The sequence below is a fragment of the Ornithorhynchus anatinus genome, chromosome 1 (assembly GCF_004115215.2).
Source record: "Ornithorhynchus anatinus isolate Pmale09 chromosome 1, mOrnAna1.pri.v4, whole genome shotgun sequence".
Taxonomy (NCBI): Eukaryota; Metazoa; Chordata; class Mammalia; order Monotremata; family Ornithorhynchidae; genus Ornithorhynchus; species Ornithorhynchus anatinus.
Window position 1 is genome coordinate 176,393,434 of NC_041728.1, and position 20,579 is coordinate 176,414,012.

Genomic DNA, 20,579 nt, shown 5'->3' on the forward strand with positions numbered 1-20,579 from the left:
ACATGTTGGCCTCCTTCACTCAGTGAATGTTTTAAATGTGTCATTAGTCTCACTCCATTTATTATAATAATAATGCCGATGGTACAGTGCTTTCATTGAAACTCGTATAATTGCACTCCTCCATTTTACCTGAGAATTTAAAATCCCATGCTTTTAGGGGGAAAAAAAGGAGTAACATTTGCAAATTTGTCAGGGCCATGAATTTGTAAATATTAGTTTTAAAAAAAAACATTATCCAAAAACTAAAAGAACTTCCTTTTTATATATTGATATTGAGAAAACAACTTTCTTGCAACTCTCTATTTTAGTCCAACCAAGCTCTTAACAACAGGTCAGCAGATTGAAAGCACATAAATATCATAATCAATCCATCTAGTCATCTTACCTTTTTTTGGTAAAAAGCATTTTGAGAAATAGAACAGAATTTAAAATGTGTCAAAAGAAATACTGTAGTAAGAGTAACAGTAGCAGTAGTATAGTAGTAAAAGCAGTAGTAGAAATAGTAGTACATCACCATCATCTACATGAGTGCTATTTATTGAGTGCTTATTACGGGCAGAGCACTGTACTAAGTACTTGGGAGAGTACAACAGACTTGATAGACACTTTCCCAACCTACATATCAAGCTATCACTAAATCCTCAGAGTTCAATCTTCACAACATCGCCAGGATAGGTCCTTTCCTCTCCATCCAAACTGTTACCTCATTAATCCCAACACTTATCCTATCCCACTTTGATTACTGTATCAGCCTGCTTGCTGACTTCCCTGCCTCCTGTCTCTCCTCACTCCAATCCATGCTTCATTCTGCTGCCCAGATCATTTTTCTACAAAAGCATTCAGTCTGTGTATCCCCTCTCCTCAAGAACCTCCAGTGGTTACCCATCCACCTCCGCATCAAATGGAAACTCTTCACCATTGACTTTAAAGCAGTCAATCACTGTGCCCCCTCCTACCTCACCTCGCTAACTCTCCTACTACAACCTGACCTGCATACTTCGTTCCTCTAATGCTAACCATCTCACTGTGCCTCAGTCTCATCTATCTCGCTGATGACTTTTTCTCCCACATCCAGCCTCTGGCCTGGAAAGCTCTCCGTCCTCATATCCCACAGACAATTACCCTCCCCCTTTCAAAGCCTTATTTAAGGCCCATCTCCTCCAAGAGGTCTTCCCTAACTAATCCCTCCTTTCCTTTTCCCCCACTCCCTTCTGCACTGGTCTGACATGCTTCCTTTCTTTCAACCCTCCTCCCAGCCCCACAACACTTATGTCCCTATCTGTCATTGATTTATTTCTATTAATGTCTGTCTCCCACTCTAGACTGTAACATGTTGTGGGCAGGGAAAGTGTGTTATATTGTATTATACTTCCCCAAGCACTTAATAAAGTGCTCTGAACACAATAAGTGCTCAATAAATACTGACCGATTGACTAGATGGAAAGGAAAGGGCAGATTTTAGTAGTTGTGAAGGTAGAATGGATGGAATCTGGTGTCAGATTGAATATGTGAGTTGAATGAGAGAGATGAGTCTAGGATAATGCTAAAGCTTGCAAGATAGCAAGAATGGCAGTGTTGTCTACTGTGAAGTGAAAGTTCAGAGAGTACAGGGCTTGGGAGGGAAGATGAGGAGTTCTGTTTTGGGCATGTTAAGATGGAGCTCAAAGTAGAGATTTCTTGAGGGTAGGAGGAAATGTGAACCTACAGCATAGTGTAGCGGATAGTGCACAGGCCTGGGAATAAGAAGGTCATTGGGTTCTAATAAGTTCAGTGGGTTCTAATCCTGGCTCTGCCACTTGTCTGCTGTGTGACCTTGAGGAAGTCACTTCACTTCTCTGTGTTTCAGTTACCTCATCTGTAAAATGGTGATTGAGATTGTGAGCCCCTCGTGGGACAGGGACTGTGTCCAACTCTATTTGCTTGTTTCCATTACAGCACTTCACCCAATACAGTGCCTGGAATTAGTAACACTGAATAAATGCCATCATCATCAGCATTGTCAAAGAGGCCAAGGCTGGAGGGTAAATCTGGGAATCATCTTTGTAGTGATGGTAGTTGAAGCCATGAGATCAAATGAGTTTTCCAAAGGAGTGGGTGTAGATGGAGTATAGAAGGGGTCCCCTAGGCCAATTTTATGGAAGCATCTTCTCAGAGTATGGAGGACAACTATATATAAGTGCTTAGTAAATATCATAATTAACTTATTAGATACCACAAGGTGAAAGTAAGGTTTAAAGAAAAGTTGTAAAAAAGTCACTTCTCTCCCCATGCATGTATGTCGTGGATACACTTTGTTCATTCATTCAATCATATTTATTGAGTGCTTACTGTATGTAGAGCACTGTACTAACCTCTTGGATAGCACAATTCAGTAACAGATCGAGACAATCCCTATCCTACAATGGGCTCGCAGTCTAGAAGGGGGATACAGACAACAAAACAAAACAAGTAGATGGGCATCAATACCATCAATATAGATAAAAAGAATTATAGATATATACATATCATTAATAAAATAATGATGCTCCCATTAAACAGTCCTCAGAAGATGAGCCCTCAAAAAAAATCAATCTATGCTTTTTATTCAGAACTTACTGTGGGGAGAGCACCATACTAAGTGTTTGTCTTGCCTACAAGGAGCTTTCGGGGAAACACATTAAAATGAGTTAAAGATGGGGGGAAATGGAGAGAATAAGAGTATGTAGAAAATGCTATTACTACTGCTAACCAAACCCTCACAAGGTCGCAGCTGGAGAGTTTTCAGTACTTTACCAGTCTCGGCTATGGGAGGAAGAGTCAAGCAGAGGCCTACCCATTCTAATCCTATCTAGGCCAGTGGCTAGTGAGTGGAAGGCAATTTGCTACAGGTTGAAACATCTGTGTTGGGCAGCAGTGGCATGGGAGAGAGTCGAGGGTGGAGACTCAAGTTTACTGCATGGAAGGAGGCAGTGATAAACCACTTCTGTATTTACACCAAGAAAACCCAAAGGATCCACTACCAGAACGATTTCAGATGGAGGTGGGGCGTTCTGGGAAAGATTCATTCATTCATTCAATCGTATTTATTGAGTGCTTACTGTGTGCAGAGCACTGTACTAAGTGCTTGGAAAGTACAATCGGCAACAGATGGAGACAATCCCTACCCAACAACGAGCTCACAGTCTAGAAGATCACAGTCTAGAAGATGTGTCCATGGCGTCGCTAAGGGTCAGAGATGACTCAACACCCTAAGACAAGATTGCTAACAAGTTACTCAGAATAAAAAAAAAAATTCAAGATATTCACACCTCTACTCTATCATTTACTATTTTCCACATCCCTAATCTATTTTAATGTCCGTCTACCTCTGTAGACTAAAAGGTCCTTTAGGGCAGGGATTATGTACACCAACTCTGTGGTACTTTCCCAAGCACTTAAGATAATGCTCGGCAAACAGTAAGTGCACTATAAATGCCATTTATTGATTTTTAGTCGTGTTCAAAACCCCACAATTTTGATCAACCTCTTCATTTGAAAGGAAGGGTTTTTTTTAACTTTGGCTTAACTTTTCCCATCTGCGTAATTACTTTTCTCTGCTGGAAAGGATTTGGTTTGGATTTTGTATACAATAATTAAGAAGCAAAGGTCTGATTTTCTGTTCCATAAAAAAATAGCATTGATATTGTCAACATGTAGTAGTGTATTAAGTACCAATTTTTATGTGTTGTCATTATTTTTCATGTCAAATAAACACTGTTCCAGTATAACTAGAAATGTCATCGGTCGGGGGGAAAGCAAGATAAACAGAAAGCAAACCTATGGAAAATATCACCACTAAATTGTTGCATAATTATGTAAATATAAGAATAAATAACAATGAACTACATTAGTCAGAAATGAAATAAACCTCTACCTAGTGGTGGTAGAGACCCCATCTTCTGATAAATTATCACTGGCAGCCCAAAAGCGCAGGAAAATATGCTCTCGTGTATATTGTTTTGTTATACCACAGTCAGAAAAGAGATGGGTAGGATTTTAATGATATTGCTCATGCATAATCACCTCAGCTGCTTAGCCCCCTTTCACCCCCTCTGCTGTCCAGTTTTTGAGGAGGAAATTCAATAGTGATTTTTGTCCCCCATCCCAAAATTGTAGATAGTGATAGCAGTCTGTGCCGGTGAAGGCTCAAACTGTGGTAATGACAAGTTTCTTCTTTAAAAGCAGCAAGGTGTAGTGGATAGAGTATGGGCCTGGGAGTCAGATGATCTGGGTTCTAATCCAAGCTCTGCTACTTGTCTGCTGCAACACCTTGGGCAAGTTGCTTCACTTTACTGTACTTCAGTTAACTCATAATAATAATAATAATGTTAATAATGTTGGTATTTGTTAAGCGCTTACTATGTGCAGAGCACTGTTCTAAGCGCTGGGGTAGATACAGGGTAATCAGGTTGTCCCACGTGAGGCTCACAGTTAATCCCCATTTTCCAGATGAGGTATCTATAAAATGGGGATTAAGACTGTGAGCTCTATGCAGGACATGGACTACGTCCAAACCTATTTGCTTGTATCCACCCCAGGGCTTAGTACAGTGCCTGACACATAGTAGATGCTTAACAAATACCATAATAACAATAGTAATAATAATGACTATTATATCTAACATAATACAATATATTATAGCTAATATACTATCACTTAGCGTGGCTCAGTGGAAAGAGCATGGGCTTTGGAGTCAGGACTCATGAGTTCGAATCCCAGCTCTGCCACTTGTCGGCTGTGTGACTGTGGGCAAGTCACTTAACTTCTCTGTGCCTCAGTTCCCTCATCTGTAAAATGGGGATCAAGACTGTGAGCCCCACGTGGGACAACCTGATTCCCCTATGTCTACCCCAGCGCTTAGAACAGTGCTCGGCACATAGTAAGCGCTTAACAAATACCCACATTATTATTATATATAATCACTATTATAATATCACTATAACACTATTATCATTATTAAAACACACACATTCTAGGTTAGGAAGAGTGGGAGGGGTCAGTAATACCAAGGAGATGTGCTCACACGAGGGAAGGAGAGTTTCTTTTGTAAAATAGGCATTTCAAGGGAGGGAAAGGAGAAGGGAGAGGAGAGTCCTATAATTTGTCAAGTGTACTTAAGAGACCACCTTTGAAGTAAGATATTAAGTCTTCAATACATTCTTACCTTTCTTTTTTGTTCCTTTTTCTCCTCTTTTTTTCTCCTTCTGTTCTCACTGCTACTTAATTTGCCCCGTAATAGAACCTCCCCAAATTTGGGGGCTGCAACAATTTTGCTGAAAATTGGGGCAGTTATGCAAATAATGTGGGTAAGGCCCCAATGGAATGTCGTTTAGTTTTCCCATTCAATTAATCAATCACTCAATCAATCTGTGTTGTTTATTGAAAGCTTACCTCTGTGCAGAGCACTGTACTCAGCTCTTGGGAGAAAACCATATAACAGAATTGGTGGACACATTTCCTGTCCAAAAGGAGCTCAGGGTCTTAAAAGTTGGCTTTCTTCACCTTCTAAACCATAGTTTGGAGCCTTGACTCCTACCGAATATCCCCTGATCAAGACTCTCTCACTTCCTCCCTCTAACTCCTGCCCTCCCCACAGACTGGACCTCTTTCTACTTCCAAGTCCTTGGGAATTACAGCTCTCGCTATCTTCCCAGCCCTCATTAAAAACCCATCTCTTCAAGGAAGCCTTTCCCAGTTAATTCCAACCACCACAAGTTGTAGTAACCCAACCCACCCACCACAGTGATATTTCAAGTCACCTGCTCCTCATCACTGCCTACCAATACAAATCATCAGCACCATCAATGATGGTATTTACTGAGAACTTATGATGTGCAGAGCACCAGGCTAAGCACTTGGGAGAGTGCACTACAACACAGTCTTCTAGACTCTAGGCTCAATGTGGGCAGCGAATCTGTCTACCTACACTGTTGTAGTGTACAATCCCAAGCACTGCAGGCAGTAAGGCCTCGATAAATATGACTGACTGATTGATTGAGCTGGTAGACACGTTCACTGCCCACAGCAAGCTTAGAGTCTACAGCGGGAGTCAGACATTAACATAAATAAATGTCAAGGCCTTAGTCTCCAAAAGGAAGCAGTGTGGCCTATTGGATAGAGCATGGGCCTGGGAGTCAGAAGGACTAGGGTTCTAATCATGTCTCTGCCAATTGTCTGCTCTGAGATCTTGGGCAAGTCACTTCACTGGGCCTCAGTTACCACAGCTGTAAAATGGCGATTGAAACTGTGAGTTCCAAGTGAGACAGTGACTGCGTCCAAAAAGAATAACTTATATCTACCCCAGTGACTAGTACAGAGAAGCAGCATGGCTTAGTGGAAAAAGCATGGGCTTGGGAGTCAGAGGACATGGGTTCTAATCCTGGCTCTGCCACTTGTCTGCTGCTTCTCTGTGCCTCAATTACCTCATCTGTAAAATGGGGATTAAGATTGTGAGCCCCACGTGGGACAACCCGATAACCTTGTATATATCCCGGTGCTTAGAACAGTGCTTGGCATATAATAAGCGCTTAACCAATACCACCATTATTATTATTATTATTATTCTTATAGTGCCTCCACCTAGTAAGTACTTAACAATTACCATTAAAAAAATTAAGTCCTTCAGATAAGAGAAGTCTTAAGAGCCTTTTTCTTAAATGGTATTTGTTAAGCAGTTAACTTCTGACTCCCCGTCTCATGCTCTATCCACTAGGCCATACTGCTTCTCAGGTGAAGTGACTTACCCAAGGTTACACAATACAAATGGTGGAGTCGGAATTAAATCCCAGGTCCTTCTGACTCTCAGTCCCGGGCTTCCTTCCACTAGGCCACTCCTACTTCCTTTGTAACTCCTAGAGCTCCTTGTACATTTCTCTGCCCTTTAGAGACTCTTACTCAATGCTGTTAATGGGAACACTGTTGGTGTCAATTGTACGTTTGTCCAGTGTTTCCAATGTGTAGTATATGCCACTTCTAGAAATTGAAGGTCATAGGAAAAATCCACTAGGGAGTTTTCAAAACCCTGAATGAATATGATGTGATTCTGCCCCAAGGAAAGAAATCTTTATCATCTCCATGCTAAGTGCAGTTGCTTCACTTAAAGGAGAGAGAACTGGAGGCAAGAGGATTTAAAAGGAGCTCATTAAAACCTCAATGGCATGCACGAGTTTATATTTGCACACATTTTGTTTGCAAAGCAGTATCTGGGATTTCCGAGAATACATTAATAAATTATATTTAATTTTGTAGTCCAGCTAGTACCATTCTCCACACATACCCCGAGGTTACAGTGGACATAGTTAATGTCCTTTTTTTCCTTAATGAAGTGATATGTGGATGGGGAGAATGAGTCCCTAGAGTCTTAAAATGGTGACTTAAAAGACATTATAATCAATACATCATACTTTTGAATTGGCTCAGCCAAGTGACTAAATGGAAATATATTCTGCTCTCCAGGAAGCTTACAGGTCCGATACAAGCTGAATAAGGAAGAGCCCCATGTGTTCACCATTGATGCAGAAAACTTTGCCAACAGGCAGATACATCATGTGAAGATCAACCGAGAGGGGAGAAAACTAACGATTCAGGTATTGTAACCTCTCCTTCCACTGTCTGTTAGATGATCAGGAGTCAAACTGCACTGAAAATCAGCTCAAGGAATTGTCTCTATGCAGTGTTTCCTTCTAAAAATTATGGTATTTGTTAAGCGCTTACTATGTTCCAAGCACCATCCTAAGTGCTGGGGTGGATACAAGCAAATCGGCTTGGACACAGTCCCTGTACTACATAGGGCTCACAGTGTCAATCACCATTTTACAGATGAGGGAACTGAGCCCCAAAGAACAGAAGTGATTTGCCCTAGGTTGCACAGCAGACAAGTGACAGAGCCGGGATTAGAACTCATGACGAGACTGGGTCCTTGAAGTTGGACCCAGTTGGCCATGCCTTCCAACTCTATTGTACTGTACCCTCTCAAGCTCTTAGCACAGTTCTCTGCACACAGAAAATGCTCCATAAACACTATTGATTGCCTGATTGATTAAGCCTTTATGTCTTCCAGTCTCCCTTTATTTCCTTGTTAGTGAGTCAGATTTATAAAGGTCAAGGTAAAAAGACACCAGTCTGTAAAAAAATAATATTCATGGGAAATAGTAAAGGTTGGGTTCAGGATAAAGGGGTTTCATTTCTTTGCCTTGATTGTTAGAAATATGGTTCGGACTTCTTTGAAACTGTGAGCATGAATTTAGACTAGGGTAAATCAGATTGAATGAGCCTAGCCCATCTGCTTATCTTGAGTTTTGTATGCATTCTGGAAATGAGTGTCAGACAGTAAGGATTAGTGTTTCTTTATGCCACTGGCGGTTGGGTTCAGCGGAGGAAATCCAAATAATAATGTTGGTATTTGTTAAGCGCTTACTATGTGCAGAGCACTGTTCTAAGCGCTGGGGTAAACACAGGGGAATCAGGTTGTCCCACGTGGGGCTCACAGTCTTAATCCCCATTTGACAGATGAGGGAACTGAGGCACAGAGAAGTTAAGTGACTTGCCCACAGTCACACAGCTGACAAGTGGCAGAGCTGGGATTCGAACTCATGAGCCCTGACTCCAAAGACCATGCTCTTTCCACTGCGCCACGCAAATGGGGCCCCTTTATCTTGAACCCTAGCATAGAAAACAATAAGGAGAGAAGGACAGAGAAAAATCCTCCTTTGGATGATTGATTCGCAAAAGCAAACAAGATAAATAAATCGATAGGTCACCAACAACACAGAAAGGGAAGATAATCTTTATCCACCTTAGAATGTGTTCCTGATCCTGAGACATATTAGCATTCACTTGGATTGGTCTTTTTTTTCCTCTAGACTCATATCTTTGAGCACTTTCTCCCCTAGGATGATGCGATATAGAATCTGAAGCTGCTTGTGGGCAGGAATCATGCTCTACAATCTCTGTTCTACTGTTCTCTCCCAAGCACCTGGATGGTGTTCTGCACACAATTAGGGTTCAATAAATACCAATGATTGATTGATAATTGTGTCTGCTCCCCCTATATCCTCTGCTCCTCCCCCTTCCCCTCTTCACCTCCCTTCAGCTAAGCCCCCTTTCCCTCTGCTCCTTCCCTTCCCCTTCACCTCACCTCAGCACTGTGCTCATATTTTTTATTACCCTATTTATTTTGTTAATAAGGTGTACATCCCCTTGATTCTATTTATCGTGATTATGTTGTCTTGTTTTTGTCCATCTTTCTCCCCTGATTAGACTGTGAGCCCATCATTGGGCAGGGATTGTCTCTATTTGTTGCCGAATTGTACCTTCCAAGCACTTAGTACAGTGCTCTGCACATAGTAAGCGCTCAATAAATACTATTGAATGAATGAATGAATGAAATACGTACATTGCCTTGGACGTTTGTAAGTGATCATTTGTTCTTATGCACTAAATGGCCAAGATTGACCTTGTATGTCCCTGGTTTGAATAATAATTGTGGTATTTGTTAAGCGCTTACTATGTGCCAAGCACTGTACTAGGGACTGAGGTAATTAAGATAATCAGGTCCTACCTGGGGCTCATCATCTAAGTAGATGGGAGAACAGATATTCAGTCCCCATTTTACAGTTGAGACAACTGGGACACTGAGGAAGTGAAGTGACTTGCCCAAGGTCTCACAGCAAGCAGTCGGCAGACCCGGAATTAGAACCCAGGTTCTCTGGTTTCCAGGACCTTGCTCTTTCCACTAGGCCCCAACCGGGATTTTAGCATCAGTATTTTTGCTTCTGAATTGCAGGGGAATAATAATAATAAAAACTGTGGTATTTGATAAGCACTTACTATGTGCCAAGCACTGTTCTAAGTGTTGAGGTAGAGACAAGATAATTGGGTTGGACACAGTCTCTGTCCCAATTTTACAGATGAGGGAACTGAGGCCCAGAGAAGTTAAGTGACTTGCCCAAGGTCACAGTAGCAGACATGTGGCAGAGTCAGGATTAGAACCCACCTCCTTGGGCTCCCAGGCCCATGCTCTTCCAACTAGGCCACACTGCTTCCAGTAGACTACCAACTCTATTGTATTGTACTATCCCAAACCTTTAGTACAGTGCTCTGCACCCAGTAAATGCTCAATAAATACCATTGATCGATTGATTGTTTCTGGCAAGCCCCAGCCTCTGCAGAGGAAAGGGACAAATGTCCCTTTTGCTTTACCTGGGTGCAAATCCGATCATGCATGAATTACCAAGGGGAAGGATGCTGACTGCTCCCATAGAGGATGAGAGAGAGGAATGAAAAATCAGCATAGAAGATGTCGGGTCCCCATTTAACAATAATCTTGGACTTCATATTTCTGGAGGACCTTCATCAATTTACTCGTTGGTGGAATGCACATTAATGGATATGGTGAGAAAAAGCTCAACAGGGGAATAAGTACCTGTAGAAGGCTTAGTAAAATCTCCTGTGGAGTAAACACGCTTTGGGCAGGGAATATGTCTAATTCTACCATATCTTCATCTCCAAATGTTTCATACAGTGCTCTGCACATTCATTCATTCATTCAAATTTATTGAGCACTTACTTTGTGCAGAACACTGTACTAAGCTCTTGGAAAATACAATTCAGCAATAAAGAAGGACAATCCCTGCCCACACTGGGCTTACAGTCAAGAAGTAGTAAGCACTCAGTAAATATGATTGACAGATTAGGTCTGAAATCCTTTATGTCATGAAGAGAAAAGAGAGAATACAAAATGAACCAGACTTTGTTTTGATCAGTCAATGAATCAATCAATTAATCTTGAATATCCTCAGGGAGAGATCTCAGCTAGAGACAGGCTGGTTTATTTTTAAAAATGCATTCATTCATTCAATCGTATTTATTGAGTGCTTACTGTGTGCAGAGCACTGTACCAAGCACTTGGAAAGTATAATTCAACAACAAATAGAGACAATCCTTACCCAACAATCGGCTCGCAGCCCAGAAGGGGGGAAATAGACATCAAAACAAGCAATCTGTTTACAGACATGTGCCCTTAAGGTCTTCATGGATCTGCCCTTTGTCCGGTGCATTTTCAGTACCACAAAGCCCAGAAGGGAGTGGTCTTCATGTCATAGCACTTATTTCCATATCCATGATTTGTTTATTTGTACTAATATCTGTCTCCCCCTCTTGACTGCAAGCTCTTGTGAGCAGGGACTGTTCCGTCCTATTGTTATGCTCTACTCTAAGTACTTAGTACAGTATTAGGCACACAGTAAGCACTCAATAAATACCACTGATTGATGGATTGATAGTGCATTCAGTGTGGTCAAGTCTATGACCCCCATGTTGGCCTTCTCAGACTCATATGTAACAGTTAATCTGTCATTTGTATTATTAAGCATGTCTTTCAGTGGTATTTACTGAGCACTTACTATGTGTGGAGCACTGCGTTAATCATGGGACGTGGCACAACATGATTACTTTGTATCTACCCCAGCACTTAAAACACTGCTTGGCACATAGAAGAATTTAACAAATACCATTATCATTATTATTATTATTATTTTGGAAACTGCAATACAGCAGAGTTGGTGGACACAATCCCTGCCCATAAGAGTTTACAGTCTATAGGGGATACGGACATTAAAATAAATTAGAGAGGGGAAAGAGTAAAATATAAATGATATAATGCTTCCAAGGGTATCATCAATAGAGTCATCTTCAAGTACCCATGGTGTAGGTCATGGCTTCTAATCCCAGCTCCGCCACTTGTTTTTTGTGTGACCTTGGACAAATCACTACACTTCTCTGTGCTTCAGACCTCATCTGTAAAAATGGGGTGGAGAGTGTGAGCCCTATGTGAAACAGTGACTGTGTCCAACTGTGGATTTGCTTGTATCCACCCCAAGGTTTAGGACAGTTGTCTGGCACATAGTAAGCACTTAAATATAATTATCATTATTATTATTACAAAGCATAACTAGATCTATAAGAGGCTGTTTCTCTGGATTCCTTCTTTCAGGTTGACCAGTTTCATAAAGTCAGGCACAACTTCTCTTCGGACGTGGACTTTAAGGCTATCAAGTCGTTCACTTTAGGCAAGGTCACAGGTAGGTTCCTTTCTTCTTTTCTTAATTAGAGAAGAGTGAAAAGGCTGCAAAGTCATTTAGCATTTTCTAGGCTCATTGTAATGCTTGACCCTGAGCTCTGAGTGAAAAGGGAATTAGATCTCGATCTGAAAGATGAACAGAGGATACTGTTTTACATCACCAATAACTTATTTTAGTATCAGTCTCCTTTGCTACATTCTAAGATCCCTGAGAGCAGGGAATGTGCATACCTACACTACTGCTGTATTCTCCCAAGGGCTTATCATGGTGCTCTGCATACAATAAGTACTCACTAAATAAATTGCTTGTTTTAATGATTGATTGACTGGGCAAAATTGAAGCCTGTCAGAAAGCACAAAAGTTGCATACCTACTGAGTTTGGAACCACCCAACAGAGCATAAAATCCTTGTGAGTAGGGAATGTGCGCTGTGATTATTTTGTATTTTTCAAAGCACTCATGTCCAGTGCTTTAAACCCAGTAGGTTTTCAATAAACATCATTATTACTATGATTATTTAATGTTTAAAGATAATGAAAAGAGTTTCAGGGGTGAGGGTTCAACTCTTATCCCTTCTACGAATGGACTGGCAGACCCTGAACAAGACATTCCCTTAAATCCTGCCTAAAAAGAGAGGTCGTAAAGAAAAATGAAACAATTCATAATTTTTTAATTATAATATATAGTCTATACATATACTATTGTCTTTCTTTAGTAGCAGCAGTTTTGCCTAGTGGCTAGAACCCCAGCCTGGGAGTTAGAAGGACCCGTGTTCTAATCCCACCTCGCCACTTGTCTGCAGTGTGACCCCGGGCAAGTCACTTCACATCTCTGTGTCTCAGTGTATAATGGGGATTGAAATTGTGAGCCCTAGGTGGGACAGGGACTGAATCCAACCTGATTAGCCTGTATCTACCCCAGCGCTTAGAACAGTGCTTGAGGCATAGTAAGCCAGTTGTGGGCAGGGATTGTCTGTCTTTACTGCTGTATTCATTCATTCAGATGTACTTACTGAGAGCTTACTGTGTGCAGAGCACTGTATTGTGCTTTCCAGGTGTTTAGTATAAGTGCTCTGCACATAGTAAGTGCTCAATAAATATGATTGAATGAATGAATAAGCACTTAAATGTTATCATTATCTATATATTATAACTAAGCATCTTATACATTTTCATTCATTCAGTCAATCATATTTAGTGAGCACTTATTCCATGCAGAGCAGTGTACTCAATGCTTGGGAGAGTACAATACAACAATAAACAGACACATTCCTGTCCACAGTGAGCTTAGGACTGCCTGGTCAAGCCTTATGATTTATTTCTATTAATGCCTGTCTCGTCCTCTAGATTGTAAGTTACTTGTGGACAGGAATTGTTGTATTGTACTTTTTTATCATCATGATTGTGTGCTCACTATGTGGCAGGCGCAGAACTAAGCACTAGGGTAGATAAAAGCTAATCAGGTTGGACATGGCCCATTCCCACATGGCGCTCACATTCATATCCCAATTTTACAGATAAAGTAATTGAGACCCAGAGAAGTTAAGTGAGTTGCCCGAAGTCACACAGAAGGCAAGTAGCAGAGCCAGGATTAGAACCCAGGTCTTCTGATTCCCAGGCTCAGGCTCTAACTACTAGGTCGTTTGCCACTTGGTAAGCTAATGTCCCTGAATACAAACTTTATCATACTGGAGTTTTGTTTCGCCTCAGATAATGAACAATATCTTCTACATGGAAAAGGTATTTGGTAGATCAATCACTTCTTCTTGGTGAAATGGAAATGTGTGTACTCCTCTAATTCAGAAAGCAATTTTATTGGTGGATCTTAAAAGAATCATATGAATGAAGAGAGGCTAAATCTTTGGTCAAAATTTGCCACTATGAAAAGTCAAAGTCATGTTGTTAAGGAAAGAAAACCTCCTCTCCGCAATTTTTCCATGTCCAGAACTGAACGCCTCATCTTTCCTCCCAATTTCTCTCTCCCATCTAACTTTTCCATTGCAGTTGACAAAGCCACCACCCTCCCCATCTCTCAAGCTCATAACATTAGCAGTGTCCTCACCTCCTCCTTATCTTTCAGCAACAATTGAATTTCCTCACAGACTTCCCTTTCTCCAGCCTCTCACCTCTCTAGTTTACCCTTCACTCTACTGCTGCAATCGTTTTTTCTAAAACATCATTCTGTGACCATCTCCCCACTCCTTAAAAATAATGGTTGCCCATTCCTCTCCCCATCAAACAGAAACTCCTGACTATTGATTTTAAAGCACTCCATCAACTCTGTCCCCACTATTGATTTTTGTACTAAACCTCACCTCACACACTTCATTCCTCTCAAACCAACCCACTCATTGTTCCTCATTCTCATTTCCCTCGTGCCACTGATCTTTGCTGTCCTTCTCCCTTCTGCTGGAACATCCTCCCTCTTTACAACCAATAGACCACTGATCTTCAGAACTGCAAGGGTCTTCTGAAATCACAGAAGGCCCACCATAATTAACCTCCCATCTCCCTACCCATTCTATATTCCTTCTCTTCTAATACCTCTTTATTTTGATATGTACCCAGCATGGTCTAGTGGGTAGAATACAGGACTGGGAGTCAAAGGACCTGGGTTCTAATCCCAGCTCCACCATTGGTCTGCTGTGTGGCCTTGGGCAAGTCATTTCACTACTCTGTGCCTCAGTTATCTCATCTGTAAAATGGAAATTGAGAGTGGAAGCCCTATGTGGGACAGGGACCATGTCCAACCCAATTATCTTTAGCTACCCCAAGTGCTTAGCATAGTGCCTGGCACATAGCCATTAACAAATACCACAGTTATTATCATTATTATTATATACTCTTTGCAATTATATATTTATTGTAATATTTCATTACTTGCTCCTCCTCAGAGTAATTTATTTTAGTGTCCGGCTTCTTTTCTAGATCATAAACTCCATAGTGGCAGGGAACATGTCTAATAATAAACAATAAATAATTTTCGTGTTAAGTGTTGGGTTAGATGCAAGATAATAATTTTGGTATTTGTTAAGTGCTTACTATATGTCAAGCATTGTTCTAAGCACTGGTGTAAATACAAGCTAATCAATTTAGACCCAGTCCCTGTCCCATACGGGGCTCGCCTTATTAATTCCCATTTTACAGATGAGGTAACTGAGGCACAGAGAATTGAAGAGATTTGACTAAGAACTGACAGCAGCAAGTGGTGGAGCCAGGATGAGAAGCCAGGTCCCCTGATTCCTACATCCATGATCTTTCCCTGATTCCCAGGGTGTTACATTATTGTCTTGCTTCTTTCCTCTCCTCACTCACCCCTTATTTAGCTCTAGGCCATGAGCCAATCATTTTTAGAAGTACTTTCATGAAATATATGCCTCCGTTGGGTTCCTCTTTTCATACTGAACTATTAAAAATACAGGAATACATATGACTGAAGCACTGTATAAGTATGTCTTTCATCATGCAACCTAATACACAAGATGACCAAAGTCTATTCAGTAGATCAGGCCACTGAATCATATTTGGAAGTTAAATAAACTTTCCACTTAAGAGGAGATGATAAGAAATAGGTCAGGGATAGGATGAGTGAGCGTATTAATGTGGTAGTACTTTGGTTGGAGAGGAAAGGGAATATTATAGCGATGTCGTGAAGTTGGCACCGACAGGATTTAGTGATGGATTGAATATGTGGGTTGAATGAGAAAAAGGAGTCAAGGATAACGTCATGTTTACAGGCTTTTGAGACAGAAAAGTTGGTGGTGCCATCTACAGTGATGCGAAAGTTATGGGGAGGATAGGGTTTGAGTCAGAAGATAAGGAGTTCTGTTTGGGACATGTTAATCTTGAGGTGACGGAGGACATCCAAGTAGAGATGTCTTGAAGGAAAGAGGAAATGCGAGACTGTAGAGAGGGAGGGATCAGGATTGCAGATGTAGATTTATTATTATTACTATTATTATTGTATTTTTAAGTGCTTACTATGTGCCAAGCACTGTTCTAAGCACTGGGGTAGGTACAGGGTAATCAGGTTGTCCCACGTATGGCTCACAGTCTCAAACCCCATTTTACAGATGGGCACAGATAAGATACTGAGGCACAGATAAGTTAAGTGACTTGCCCCAGGTCACACAGCAGACAAGTGGCAGAGCCGGGATTAGAACCCACATCCTTTGACTCCCAAGCCCGGGCTCTTTCACCAAGCCACGCTGCATCTCATTGGTTATCTGCATAGAAATAGTAGTTGAAGCCATGGGAGAGAATGAATTCTCCAAGGGAGTGGGTGTAGGTGGAGAATAGAAGGGAATATTAGTAAGGGAACAATAATAATGATATTTATTAACAATAATAGGTACTTGTTAAGCACTACGTGCCAACCATTATACTAAATGCTGGAATAGATAAAGTTAATAAGGTTGTACACAGTCCCTGTCCCATGCGGGGCTCACGCTCTTAATCCCCATTTTACAGATGAGGTTACTGAGGCCCAGAAAAGTTAAATGACTTGCCCAGTATCACACAGCTGATGTGGGTGAGCAGGGAGTAATAATAATAATAATAATTGCATTATTTGTTAAGTGCTTACTATGTGCCAAGCACTGTTCTAAGCATTGGGGTAGATACAGAGTAGTCAGGTTGTCCCATGTGGGGGTCACACTTTAATCCCCATTTTAAAGATTAGGTAACTGAGGCACAGAGAAATTAAGTGATTTGTCCCAGGTCACACAGCAGACAAGTGGTGGAGCCGGAATTAGAACCCACCTCCTCTGACTCCCAAGCCCGTGCTCTTGCCACTAAGCCATGCTTGCTTCACAGTTATTACTATGTACTAAGCACTATGCTAAGTACTGGGTTAGATAGAGTACGGTCATATGAAAAACACATCTGGTCGCACATGAGGCTCAGAGTTTATGGTGGAAGGAGACCATGTATTTAATCCCCTATTTACAGGTGAGGAAAATGAGGCACAAGGAAATTAAGTGACCAGCCTAAAGTCACGCTGCAGGCGCGTGCCAGAGCCAAAATTAGAACTCAGTTCTCCTGACTCCCAGTCCTGTGCACTTTCCACTAGGTCTCTCTGCATCTCTGGTAAATGTACATTCTTATAATTCCACAGTTATTTATCTCACACTGTCCCAGAGCCAGGATTGTCCATTCAATCATATTCATTGAGGGCTTACTATGTGCAGAGAACTATACTAAGTGCTCCAGAGACTACAGTACAGCAATAAACAAACACAATCCCTGCCCACAGTGAGGTCTCCTGACTGTCAACCCCATGATCTTTCCACTAGATTTCTCTCTGCTTCTCTGATAAATGTACATTCTTATGATTGTATAGTTATCACAGCACTTATGTACCCATCTGTGATTTATTTATAGTAATGTCTGTCTCCCCGTCTAGACTGTAAGCTCACTATGGGCAGAGAACGTGTCTGTTGTAGTCTGTCAAGTGCTTAGCACAGTGCTCTGCACACAGTAAGTGCTCAATAAATACTACTGATTGACTGACTGACTATACCAGGAGAAAATCTTTGTTCTGTAGGGACTCGGGTACCCTGGGACTTGACAGACAGTCTTCCATTTCATCTCCAGGTTACTTTAGTTCTGTTGAGCTGAGTCTAACCAGCCTCTGGTTTGTCCCACTATCCACAGGGTGTAAGTGCTTAAAATTAATGATCTGATCTATAAAGCCCTTCTCTAGAGTAGGATGTGTCTAAGAAGCCCCTGGTGTCATTCATCCCCCTACACACCGTGGTGGGGAGGAAGCAGGGAGGTAGGAAGAACTGTCAACCGAACAGACTCTGGGGAGAACGTTGAGGAGCTCGACAGAACGTTCTCCATGGGAGTACTCAAGACTAATGAGGCTGAAATGTTGATAATCATTTGGACCTGCTGCCCTGTATGGGCTGTGTGATTTAGAGGTCACCAGGTGCTCAGACAAAATTTGAAATTTCTCAGGCATGAAGGGAGGGCTCCTTGTTCTTACAGCTGGGTGGGGGTGGGGGGCTATCAAGATCCACTGGGGGAATTTGGGAAAGAATATATTTCATTCCAGAACTTTATAGAGAAGAAGATTGCTGCTTTTAAACAGACTTCATTGTTGGGTAGCATCTAGTTAGTGTTTATTGGTGGCATTAAAAAGCTAGTGCCTCCCTTATCTGCTAGTGCTCTCACCAATAATAGTAACGATAAAAATGGTAATAGCTGCTATTTTTAATTTTTGACAGATTCCTTACTGGACTTTTAGTGTTGTAACATGCTACTACTCCTGCTCTCTACTTCTAATCCGTTCTGAACCGTTTCCACATAAGGTCAACATAAATGTAACCCTGTTTCCATGAGTAGAAAACGAAGGCACATTTTTGGGATTATTTGTATCTTTTCTCCAAATTGTCCCTAGTAGTAATGCTAGTTACAGCAGTAGTCATAATGATAGTGGTATTTTACGTGTGTCTATTTTGCCTACTCTCCTTCTCAGGAATGCACCTGGGGAGTTTCTAGTACTCTACCCGTCTCGGCTATGAGAGGGAGAGTCAAGCAGAGGCCTACCCATTCCATTCCTAGCTTGGGCATTGGCTAGCGAGTAGAAGGCAATCTACTATAAGTCAACAAGTCTGCTACAAGTACTATGTTTGGCAGCAGCAACATGGGATAGAATTGAAGGCAGACACTCGGGTTTACTGGGCAGAAGAGTCATTGGTAAACCACTTCCATATTTTTAATAAGAAAGGTCTATGGATACACTGCTCGAATGATTGCAGATGGTGGTGGGGCATTCAAGGAGAGATGCATCCATGGACTCGCTTTGGGTCGGAGACAACTTGACAACATAAGACAAGACTGTGCCTACTATATTGTACTCAGGCCCAAGACCATCTATAAAATTTAAGGATTTTTAGTAGGTCTACTTGAGTAGGAATCTTCAGTGTTGGAATTTCTGGACAAAGTTGAAATCCTAGACTCTTACATATCCCCTTTTAGTTCCTCATCTTCTACATCCTAATACCAAACCATGCAGCTTCCCCCAAAGCAAATGTTAAGGGTAGACTGGGTTTGGGGGGCTTTTTTGTTTTTTTGTTTTTAATATGGGATCCTTCATGGTAATTGTCACTAGGCTATAAGTGGTGTGTGGCCATCTGGAAATCTCTAATAGGTGTATGATGTCCTTCACAACGTTGCTAAAATCCACCCTTTCCAAAGAAATTGCTGCCACATGAATCCAAGCATTTATCCTATCCCATCTGCCTCCTCACTGACCTCCCAGCTTCCTGTCTCTCCCCACTCCAGTCCATACTTCACTCTGCTGAACGGATCATTTATTGACAAAAACATTCCATCCATGTCTCCCCACTTCTCAAGAACCTCCAGTGGTTGCCCATCCACCACTGCATCGAACAGAAACTCCTCACCATTGTCTTTCAATCACTGAATCAGCTCTCCTTGTCCTATTTCACCTCACTTAACTCCTAATACAGCCCAGGTCGCACACTCCACTCCTCTAATGCCAGCTTACTCACTGTACCCCAATCTCTTATAACTCACTGTCGACCCCTTTCCCATGTCCTCCCCCTAGGCTGAAACTCCCTCCCAATCCATATATGCTAAACCACCACCCTCTCCACCTTCAAATCATTATTAAATGAACATCTCTTCTGAGAGGCCTTCCCCAATTAAGCCCTCTTTTCTCCAGCTCGTTCTCCCGTCTGTGTCATCTATGCACTTGGGTCTGCGATGTTTGGACATTTGACATTCACCCCACACCAACCCCACAGCACTTAGATATGTATCTTTAAATTATTTAACTTATTTATTCATATTACTGTTTGTCTCCTCTTCTAGACTCTAAGCTCATTTTGGTTAGGGAATGTATCTGCTAATTCTATTGTATTGTACTCCCCGAAACACTTGGTACAATGCTTTGCACATAGTAGGAGCTCAATGAATGTCACTGATTGGACATTTTTCCTAGTGCTTAGGGTTACAAAGCATAAGACTAATCCATCCTCTCTGGGGCACCCAAGAATAGTGTTCAGGAAAGGAAGCAGTTTAGCCTAGTGGAAAAATCATGAGTCTGGGAGTCGAAGAACCTGGGTTCTAATCCTAGTTCTGCCATTTACCTGCTGGATGACCTTAGTCAGGTCACTTAACTTATCTTTGACTCAAGTTTCTCATTGCAAAGTGGAGATTCAATACTTGTTCTCCCATCTGCTCAAACATTGAGCCCCATATGGTACCTGACTAACTTGCATCTGCCCCAGCTCTTAATACAGTGTTGGCACATACTAAGCATTTAGGGATTTGTTATTATTATTATTGTCAAACTGATTTAACAAACTGAGTGTCTTGAAGCTAATGAATGTTGCTGTCCCACTGACTGTTTTACAGATTGCTTTCCACATGTGACTTGGCCAAGGCATCAAATTTCTCCTTTCTCAAAGAATTGTTTTTTTCTAATTTTCTAAGTGCTCTACTCTCCTACC

General features: G+C 41.5%; 1 protein-coding gene across 1 annotated transcript in view; it reads left to right on the forward strand.

Moving 5' to 3' along the window:
• The window catches only part of CNTNAP5 (contactin associated protein family member 5), a 746,584-nt gene that overhangs the window by 697,264 nt on the left and 28,741 nt on the right, over nucleotides 1–20,579 (forward strand). Inside the window, exons 20-21 of the mRNA XM_029075794.2 lie at nucleotides 7,474–7,604; nucleotides 12,011–12,098. Of these exons, the coding sequence (XP_028931627.1) occupies nucleotides 7,474–7,604; nucleotides 12,011–12,098 (219 nt within the window). The remainder of the gene's footprint in view (nucleotides 1–7,473; nucleotides 7,605–12,010; nucleotides 12,099–20,579) is intronic.